We start from the raw sequence: 10,349 nt of genomic DNA on the forward strand, positions 1-10,349 counted from the left end.
TACTTTCGATCAAAATCGACTCATAGTAACTTCAAAATGATAACATATACGTATACATAACATACCAACAAGTAACGGTCAACGATTTTGAAAATATGGCTTCTACCACAATTATTTACCGTTTGATAACTAATTGCAACCGATTGAAAGTTTGGGAATAGCAGTGGGAGTAATAGTAGAAGGCAACGTTTAGCAACATTTATCAATTCCCACGTGCCACCAACCAACGCTGCGACCTTAAAAGTAATCTCACGACTATTTTGCTCGAAGACATTCGTAAGATAATATACATACATAATCAGAAAATTTGGTTTCTGAAGCGTTTAACGAAATCAACAGAATTATTTGCTACATCGGTGACGTTTTTAAGGCAGCGCACTCCCTAGAGTCCTATCGTTTGTTACCTCAACACATCCAGTAATCTGACACTCGGCGACTGGTTTCGCGTTTCGACTTTTCAGTATACATACGTAGATATAACGCGAGTGTTTACCGACCACGTAAAAAACAGTTCATTCATTCTTTCCATTCTTTCATTCAACGATATTTCATCGTTTTTTTAGTCGTTAAAGAACTGAGATTAGCATCTGTAAATTATTATTATACAATGGACTATGATCGTTTTCCTTTGGACTCTTTGATTGTCGGTACAAGCGACGCCGAGATCGCGGCCACTATTAATAGAGGTAATTGCTCTTGATCGAAAGGAAACGAAGAATAGCCAGAATAAGACTACTTACGAGTCGAAGCTACTAGCGCAAAGCCTAACGCGATCGAGACTTTATCGAACCGCGCCTCGCGAAGCCGTACGAACTATGAACTCGCCGGCGCCGCACCGGTCGTCCGAACACGATCGACGAATAACTGGTATCGACTGACGCACGCACCCCGTGCTGGGTGAAGAAAACCACAGATCGGGATCGCAAAAATCACATTACATAACTGCTCGGAATATAACGTTACTCGGACTGAAAACGTAACGCTCCTCTCCGATCGCGGAGAATCGTGTACAAATACAGGTAGAACAGCGAAACAGTTAGGGTAGCGATACGTTTAGGACCCCATAAAAAAATATATATATATCGTACTTGATTTAATATGAACCCTATACGCTCCTAAGGCTAGCTGCTCTAAAGCTTGTTAGAGTCTCACCTCGTCTCACTTGGTCTGAGAATCGACAGATTGATCCCGTGTCCTCGGGATCCTCGAAGGACGATCCTACCCGCGGTCCGAGGAAAACGATGATCCTCTAGCGAACGCGTAATGGAGATTTCTGGTCAACTGATGGTCGCTGGAACGACTGACAGAGGAGACGCGTAGATCAGCGAACTCTTCCCCGGCACCGTATCTCCGTGGTTACTTCGCGATCGCGCACGTTCATGGCCACCAAGCGACGCCTTTGAATCTGTTCTCTTCTCTGATTTTTGGCCGCATTCTAAAACACCGCGCGCGTTCAACTGTTTGCGCGGCGGTACGCGCGCGGACGTCGATCGAATAATTTGTCCGTTCCGCTACGATGCAATTGTAATTGGAGATCAGTTGTCGAAGCGAGTAAGACACTCTTATCTGAATATATGTATACGAGCCTATGTGTGTGCTACGCATCGGATATTGCTAACCCTATGCTTTTAAAGCGCCGGTTTTTACTTTTTCAGTTGTTATTGACCGCAAAGAATACCCTCTCAGTGAAATAAAACGAAAGGTATTTTTAATTATATCTATTTTGTCGCTTGGGAAGTTGAACGGAACAGAATTAGGTAAAGAAATGACAGATACGATATTGAATTCTATTAAACGTGTATTACCTCACCAATAAAGTTTCAATTTTGAAGCACGTTCGCGCAATGATCAGTGAATACGCACATATAGACCAATGGCGTAGCGCAAGTTAAAGTGTCATCTTCCGTCGTTACCAGCCGTTCGTAGCGCGATTCGCGTCCTACTCAAACGATAGTAACAATATTCGCCGCGTTCCTTATAGTTAATCCGATTCTTAAAAACCTAAAATCGATACATAATTTGTCTTTGTAAGTGAACTGACGATTTCGAGAGGTACACCAGCCATACACACATAGCAGATATGTGCATACAGGTCGCTTACGCGCCAAATTACTTTCGCTCGTTGTTTCTCATACACTCTGGCTACATAATTTTACAAATTTTCCAAAGCGAAGCGCTCCGTTGCTTCGCGATTTTGCAACGTACTTATCGGAGGATCCGGATATACTTTGCGTTTGCTCTAATAATTCAAGTTTTCTCTGTAATCTCAATGTTATCGCTGTTTAAGGCCATTCTTATCTTGAAAGACGGACCATGGAGATGCAAAGATGGCAGTACCACTCTTTCGCGCGCAACCAATAATATGCAAATAAACTCACGCATCGATTAAAATTCAACGAACCATAAGACTATCTGTTGCATCTCCAAAAATTAATGCCGGGAACCGAAGTGAATTATTATATTTGTATTCTATTTCGAAGAAATGTACATTAAAAATTTTCAGTTGCCATTTTTTGTTGCATTTGCAAGTTTATAATTATGCGTTTAAAGTGAAGACATACATAAAATCGAAGATGAGAAATATTTATAAAACTTGTGAAATTCAATTTTAATGCGTTTCGTATCAGCTTTAATATACATCATTCTTTCGTTCTACGGTTGACAAAATTAATATTCTTTACAATCAGTTACGTACATCTTTCATGTTGCATAATTGCACGAGGTAAATGGCTTGAACGAGTTGAACAGCACTAAATATGCATGATAGAAGATCTATGTTTCGGAGAATTACGCGAGGTACGAAAGGACAAACCAACGAGATCGATTGCCCTATTTACCGATAAAAACGTAGTGCATATACAAACAAAAACATCCACACGTTAATGAACATAGTTAACATAAAATCACTGTATAACAAACTAGACCCAGATGATCGTTAAATATCTGCATCGATAATTTTTTTTTTTTTTGTCTTAGTATTTCGAGACTTGTCGATGTTCGAAGCTCTACCATTATTGTAATACGATAAAGAACTATGAGAATATGTAAATTACTAACTCTGTTTCGTTCTTAACAATTACTTCCTGTAGAGTACAACTTATACGAGTGCATTATTCGACGTATCTCTATCCTAATTACGTACGAATCTCTATGAACTCGGTGAACTTTGTAACAAAATGAAGGCGTAAATGCTTAAATAGCTATACAAAGTAGCTTATTAATTATGCAAAGGGTACTGATACTGGCTCACAAACATAGTAAACTGAAACGCACTTGGACAATTTGCTGTTATTCTTTTTATAATGATTGTACAAAAAGAGAAGTTAATATTCTTCCGTATCATCGGGCTCGAGTCCGTCCCCTAATTCTTCAGGTGGTGCAAATCCTTCCTACGTGAAAGTAAAAGTAGTAACATGAATGATTCGTAAAAAAGAATCTCAAATGGTTGTTTCATATACAAACATACCTCCGTTGCATAAAGGACTTCTAAGATTTTATTTATTATTGGCGGAGGATTATCACAATCTTGGCACATAACTTCGATATCGCGTAATTTACCGAAATAGAAATCTCTTTCCTTCTCCAATCCTTCGAGTGACATTTTTAACTCCATCACCTAAATTAAATTATACTTGTTAACGTAAAAGTATCGCACCGTTGATCCGATCGCAACTTGTCACTCTTGCTATACCTGTGCACTGAGCTCTTCAACTTTTCCAGGATCTCCACGATTTCCAATTGCCGCTGTTTTCACTTGTGGGCGATGGGTTGGAACAACTTTGTTAACTGAATTTAAAAGTTAAATATATTATTCTACGTTCTCTATACATATTTCGTTATTATTTTTAAAAATGCAAAATGATATTTACTATATTTACATAGGTATTACGTATAATTCATAAAAGGACTATAATTACTTAGTTGCAAATCTACTTTTATATAAAATTAATACTATATAGACTATAGACACTTATACAAGCAGTGCAAGTATGCTAAATGGAAGCATAACAGTCAGGAAGCGTGCATCGACATATTTATGCGTAATATATGTGAAAATCAAACAAATAAAATTAACTATTACAATTTTTTAAACAAATTTTTGTTTAACTTGCAATAAATTCGGGATTATTGTGATACTTCATGCAACAATCAAAGGGAATGAATACTACTGAATCGTACATGATCATTTGAGTAGTTAAACGAAGGATGAACAACCAAAATTATGTTTCTTTCGAAAAGATTAAAATAATTTGTTAATATTTTAGTAGAGAACACTACAGTTTTTGAGAGACTTTTTTTGGATGGCTACCCTCCTTTAAACTTCTCAATAATGAAAAAGAAAAAAGTAAGGAAAACGAGCATAAAAACATTTTAAAAAAAATAATTACTATTATGGCTTATAGACTTGGTACTAGCTGCAAGTGCAGGAGGCGCAGTTCCCTCACCTGAAGTGAAATTTTTTCCTTACATTATTAGGACTCGCAAGTCTATTATTTTTCCGTGTGTACAATTTAAATTAATAATGCTTCAGCAAAACAGAAAACATTAACATTTAACAATCCAATATATAACTTTACCAAATAAATTTACTAATTTTACTTCTAAATTTACTTCTAAATTATTGTTTTTGTATAATTAAAAGAGACCGACTTATTGATCGATTAGCGGAAAGCCAATGTTAAGTATGTGATTATTTTTAAATCTCAATTATCTTTAATAAATTTTTGCATTATGTTTAGTGGTGTAATTTCAAATAAAACAAAGAAGAAAAAGTTGTGAAATAATGTACCAATACGAGCAGCTGATTTAGGCGAATTTGCATCGCGTGGTGTGGCGCGTTTTACGTTAGTGCCGTGCGATGCATTACTTCCACCACTACCCATGGGCTCTCCTCCTCGCATAGCAAGTGCATCGTATGGTTCTGTTCTGGAGTAGTTTACATCAAAGAATTTCTTGAACCATTGCAAAAATTCGAAGTTGTCTTGGAATCTGCCTTTCACCAGCCTATCAATTGGAACAATCTGCAAATGATTAGCAAAAAGCATGTGGAACAAAATAATAAAATAAACAAAAAATTAGTAAAATACGATAAAAATAAAGATTCAAGTAGTAAACAAATATTTAATATTTCGCAACCGATAATATGATTTATAATCGAAATAAGTACTGAAAAAAAAAAGTGAAAGAGAAAACGAAGTTTAAAAATTCATGTTATGTAATTATGATACTTTATAATATTTCAATTTCATATGTCTATATAAAGATTAAAGAAAATTCAGTCTGTTCTATACCCTTAAGACGATCTGTTACTCCCTGCTCAAGTGTATTTATAGACTGATAAAAATAACAAACAGTCATGATAGCATTCTACTTCTATAGTAAATAAGTGTTTTAGAACGTTTTTTTGTATTCCTGTCTCTTCTGTTCGTATAAAAAGTAAATACCGTTTATTATATTTAAAACATATACAACATTCGGTGTTGCATAACTAAACATAATGCAAAAGTAAAACGTAAAAGTCTACTTAAACTTAAAATAGATAAATAGTATGTCAAGAAAAATACTGTGCTCTCGGATGATTTAAAATCGTGTAAGTATCTGTACATTTATGTGATTAAAATTGCAAAAGCAGAAAGTGCTTTCTACTTTACAACAATTACCCCCTAAAATATCTAGATGCTTTATATGTAAAGTGCAAATATACACAGCCAGAATGATCATTTATGCAGCATAGTTAAGTGATTTGTAGATCTCTATAAATAATGATAATAGCATGCAAAAAGCAACACTATTAAATTGACACGATATTGCTATACCCTGCTGTTGGCGAGGGACAATGTTACGTTGTTGTATATGCTTTTGTTGCATTTGTGGCTGCTTTGTTTGAGGAGGTAAAGGTACCAACTGAGGGTTCGATAAATTATGCGTTCCATCAACACCAGAACCCAATGGTATACAACCACGTGCCTCGTAAGCATCGTAGTCGCGGCCATCGTAATTCGCATCAAAGAATTTCTTGAACCATTGTAGGAATTCAAAATTGTCTTGAAAGCGGCCTTTTACCAATTTATCCACTGGTATTACCTGAACCATTTTCATAATAATAAGATTACAATTTCCTGCATATCGCAAGTCGTATAACAAAACTGTTTTCCGTAGGGCAACATGATTCCACATATCGACATGATATCTTCTCTCGTTACTCAGGCTTACCTTGACATTAGTGTCTCATTTCATTAACGCACATTTGAAACTATATTTGTTGCTGAACTACATAATACATCATTTTTAAATAAGCAATTCATAATGTAAATATAAATAATAGGGGCTTAAACCGTTTCTTATTTCCTTGTCTGAGAAATATATATGCGTACATGTATACCAATAATTCAATCATAACGATAAATGCAAATGAATTGTATAACGGCGATTGAAATAAATATTTTCAGACAAAAATCGTTCAAATAATACTTGTAATAAATATTTTAAATTGTTATTCCTATATTTACCAATTAACAACAAAATTGTATACCTAAAATTTTATACGATCTCTATCTTAAATAAATCGCATTAATATCTTTCTCGCTTACCTTATCTACATTCATCTTTTTGAAACCTCCTTGAAGAATTTTGAAATTCTGTATGTATTCGTGCTCGAGGTTAGTTTTGAATTTAACTCTCTTCAAAGGTACACTACCAGGGAAAAGCATATCCATAAATTGACAGTAAACAGCACCGGTACATAACTCTTCGATCTTGTTGAATGATGATTGCAAACAATCATTCACCCAGGCTAACATATCGTGTCGACTCAGATTCTCCGTTGTAACATTTGTTGCATAGACGTTGACAGCCATATTGCTAGCCTTCTTTTAGTAAACGGCTGAAACATAATAAATCTACAAGTTAAATAGCGTCCTCCTGTATAACGTGTTATCAGTGCATTGATAGAATGAAACATATATGTTACATGTAGAATTGATCGGTTCTAAAGTCCGTTAGAAACACAGTGGCTCGTGTAACAAATTGATCGATTAATTATAAAACAATCATACAGTGTCCCTTAAACGGTTAATTTTATAGCAGACACAAAAGGAACAACATTCCATTCACTTTTTTGGCCCGAAACACTCTCCGTCGACATATTCGGGACTCTTTCTGCGACGTGCCACGACTTCGAATCGCATATATTTCTTCGAAATGTAACACCAGCCACTGATTTAGATCTTAAGAATGTATCGAAAGTCTCTTGGAATTTCTCTAAATCTTCAAATACATCTATAATAATTTACCAAATAACGTGAAAACACCGTAACACCAATCGGGAGTGGTTCCCGCACGCAGATGACAAATGTATGTACACTAGATCGTTCAAATGCGCATACAACGGAAACTTCTAATAACGGTTTCTCCAGCAACGATTGGACAGTACACATGTACCGCACTAGATTTTATCGAGAAATTCAGGGACTTCTATACAAATTTTCCTCTCACACTTATCTTCCTGAGTAATTTATTTTTACCGTGTACTCGATAGAGGCTATTTCACCGAATTGACTGCGTAGCAACAACACTTTTACGCGTTTGTCAAAGAAATTAACAAACGAACACAACCACACTTTAAAGATTTCAGCCGCCGGTATCCAAGTTCGTTCCTCTGAGATACGTTCAAAATTGAAGAATTCCCGATATCCGTTAATGGAGGAGATCAAATCTTTGGGTGCATTCCACTCAGACAACTGATCCCGATCCATGATCCATATTACTAGAAACCACTAGGCTTTACCGGTGAGCGAACCTTACTGAGCGCTACGGTGAGCGAACCTTACTGAGCGCTACGGTGAGCGAACAGAGGAGCGACGCACTCACTAGACGTCTACTTTCGACATGATCAGGGATCAGTTCAGTCATCACTTTTTAGTTTTTACACCATACACCTCCCAACACCTATTGGGAGAATCAAAAATAGAAAGAAAATGTCATCTAAATCTACTAGGTTGGAATATAAATGAATATCCACTAGTGTAAATGTACTATTATTCTTTATTCATAATAAATATTTAAAAATAATACAATCGATAAAATTAATTTTAATTTCTCCATTTGACCGATGGTAAACGCAATGCACTTTCCGCATAGAAATATTCCTCTGATTGTTGTTGCAATTTAGTTTTATACTCTATTAACGCAGCACGATCTGCTTGCTGTACAAGAATCTAAACAATGAAAAGAATATAAGACCAATGAATTCAATCTATTATAAATATTTAGTTGAATATGTCAATACTTACATCAATGGCTATTCTAAAGCAATGCATGAGTTTCGCCAATTCTAATCGTCTTTCTGTATTGTCAATAAATTTTAAATACCTTTCAAGAATATCGGACGGTGCGTCATTTTTGTGCAATATTTTTAATACATCTTCGACGGGTAGATGAATTTGCAACTTTTTACTTCCTAGCCAGCCCTAGCAATTAGATATTGTTATTAATAATTTATCGATAAAAACAATTTAAAATAAATATTGGGTTACCTTTGTAAGAAGTAATCGATCAACGTCATCCCATTCACCGACCGATGCTCTAACTTCTAACGCAACTTTCTGGTACTGTCTAGGAGATATATTATGTTGCTGAGATAATGTTGTAGGAGACATTAAAGATCCTTCTTGTAAATTCCAATGACTTTTGCATGCGTGTCGCAAACAATCGAGAACAGAGGAATTTAATTCTATTTGTTCATTGCCATCTATTTTTGTTGCCATTTGCCATTCTAATAATGTTAACACAACTGAATTTAATATCTAAATAAACTGTTACTATGTTCAGAAAGACAATATTTTACCAAGTAGTTTTATGTAGGAACGAACAAACGAAGCTTCATTACAATCAGTTAACGTTGAAAATTGTGTTTTATAACTATTTCGAAGTTTATTCAACAGTCTATCAGGATCTCGAGTATTTTTCATAATAATATGTAAAGTTTTCATCTAAAATGGAGCATGATATTGTAATATTGATCGATGTAAAAGTTTATGTTTGATGAAAACTTACCGCAGCGTCCATAGATTGTCCTAGCATTCTGTAAAAATTGTGAATTGTTAGAAAAATAAAGAAATAAATTTTATGAGAATGCATCTAATAGTACATACGTTAAAATATCTGTAATTTCATTCATCTGTAATCTCGTTGAAAGATATCGTATATATACATGTACAGCATCTGGTTTTTCAGCTAATATTCTTTGTACCAAAGATCTTTTAAGAGTTTTTGTAAGATATAGAATAATCTGAAACATTATTTTTGTATATACATAGAAAATAAACTTACCATATGTATTTCAAAAGTTATAAAAATAATAGATATTACTATCAAAATTGCGTTTCCATCTCCACTTGTTATAGCAGCATCCAATAAGCCAGTTTTAGAGGCAAGCGATTTATATTGTTCTAGTGAATATGGCTGACCGAGTAAAATCTTTCTAAGTGTTATATCTGACTGCATACCTGTTGTTTCCGATTGAAGATTTTGTAATTTATCCATTGCCAGAACTACAGAACATAAAATGTTTTACGCAACTTATACATTTTTATTATTATGCAGTCAACGATTGATACTACTAATGAAAGCAGAAACTCCTTCAACCATCGCATGCATTAGTTTGTATACGAATTTACTGACATACTGCAGGAAAGTGTTTTCTCCGATATAACGGACAGCACAGGCTTCAATGGTTGATAATCATCTGCAGTTTTTAATGCTGCCTCCGATGTTGAAGCATTGGAAATACCAGCCCATAGTTTATCCGTATCAGTCTTTGACACTCCAAACAATTGGTCCACCTGTATTGTATGATATTAACTCATTTTCTGATAATAAAAGTATATGCACTTAGTAGTAATCGAATTAATTTCATAACCTAACCTCGTTATTTTCAAAACAGAATGATCGTTTTTCACTGCTGTACCAAAAATCCTCGTCATCTTTAGCAGAGTTCATACTTATAATACTGTACAAATGATTAATTCACTTATGCATTTATTATACGAGATCTTCAAATAATGAATATTGTTTCGATCGAATAGAATTTTTACAATTTGTCGAGCCTTACTCGACATGCGATCACAGAAGGTTAGAGTACGCGATTGATGGACACAACCATCTAACGGTGAATAGACTGAACTAATTTTTCGACGGTATGTATACAGGGTGTCCCAGAACTCCTGTAAGAACCGGAAGTGGAAGGTAGCTAACACGATTCTGAACCATAATTTTCTGCGCAAAAATGTCGACGGTGTTTGACGGTTCGGTTATCATCTCGTAGGCGCAGAGGTACCCCTTTCATGCGG

At 35.2% G+C, this 10,349-nt stretch overlaps 3 protein-coding genes across 13 annotated transcripts in view; all 3 read right to left on the reverse strand.

Moving 5' to 3' along the window:
- Positions 1-1,478, reverse strand: part of LOC128873367 (uncharacterized) — a 7,067-nt gene extending 5,589 nt beyond the window's left edge. The window contains exon 1 of one of the 6 annotated variants that reach the window (XM_054116909.1): positions 1,163-1,478. The gene's annotated coding sequence lies outside the window, so the exon portion shown is untranslated. Of the gene's footprint in view, positions 1-404; positions 426-740; positions 927-1,152 lie in introns of those variants that run through there. The other 5 variants (XM_054116906.1, XM_054116911.1, XM_054116905.1 and 2 more) reach the window with 5 other exon arrangements.
- A 302-nt stretch (positions 1,479-1,780) lies between these two features.
- Positions 1,781-7,774, reverse strand: LOC128873370 (microtubule-associated protein RP/EB family member 1). Of its 5 annotated transcripts, none has more exons than XM_054116916.1 (7): positions 7,524-7,771; positions 6,591-6,883; positions 4,790-5,021; positions 4,389-4,445; positions 3,692-3,786; positions 3,467-3,616; positions 1,781-3,389 (listed from the first exon to the last, which is right to left on the reverse strand). In XM_054116916.1, exons 2-7 carry the CDS (start codon positions 6,855-6,857, stop codon positions 3,324-3,326), a joined length of 867 nt encoding a protein of 288 aa, XP_053972891.1. In that variant the 5' UTR covers positions 6,858-6,883; positions 7,524-7,771; the 3' UTR covers positions 1,781-3,323. The 5 variants fall into 5 exon arrangements, with proteins under 5 accessions (XP_053972891.1, XP_053972892.1, XP_053972893.1 ...); XM_054116917.1 differs by lacking the exon at positions 7,524-7,771 and adding an exon at positions 7,293-7,516; XM_054116918.1 differs by lacking the exon at positions 7,524-7,771 and adding an exon at positions 6,971-7,210.
- Positions 7,775-8,025: 251 nt separating this feature from the next.
- Positions 8,026-10,154, reverse strand: LOC128873369 (spermatogenesis-defective protein 39 homolog). 2 transcript variants are annotated; one of them, XM_054116914.1, is made up of 9 exons: positions 9,925-10,154; positions 9,686-9,842; positions 9,370-9,551; positions 9,153-9,289; positions 9,055-9,082; positions 8,846-8,990; positions 8,535-8,773; positions 8,292-8,468; positions 8,026-8,216 (listed from the first exon to the last, which is right to left on the reverse strand). In XM_054116914.1, exons 1-9 carry the CDS (start codon positions 9,997-9,999, stop codon positions 8,091-8,093), a joined length of 1,266 nt encoding a protein of 421 aa, XP_053972889.1. In that variant the 5' UTR covers positions 10,000-10,154; the 3' UTR covers positions 8,026-8,090. The 2 variants fall into 2 exon arrangements, with proteins under 2 accessions (XP_053972889.1, XP_053972890.1); XM_054116915.1 differs by lacking the exon at positions 9,925-10,154 and having other exon boundaries at positions 9,682-9,824.
- Between the last annotated feature and the right edge of the window lie 195 nt (positions 10,155-10,349).

Source organism: Hylaeus volcanicus, chromosome 3 (assembly GCF_026283585.1).
Source record: "Hylaeus volcanicus isolate JK05 chromosome 3, UHH_iyHylVolc1.0_haploid, whole genome shotgun sequence".
Taxonomy (NCBI): domain Eukaryota; kingdom Metazoa; phylum Arthropoda; class Insecta; order Hymenoptera; family Colletidae; genus Hylaeus; species Hylaeus volcanicus.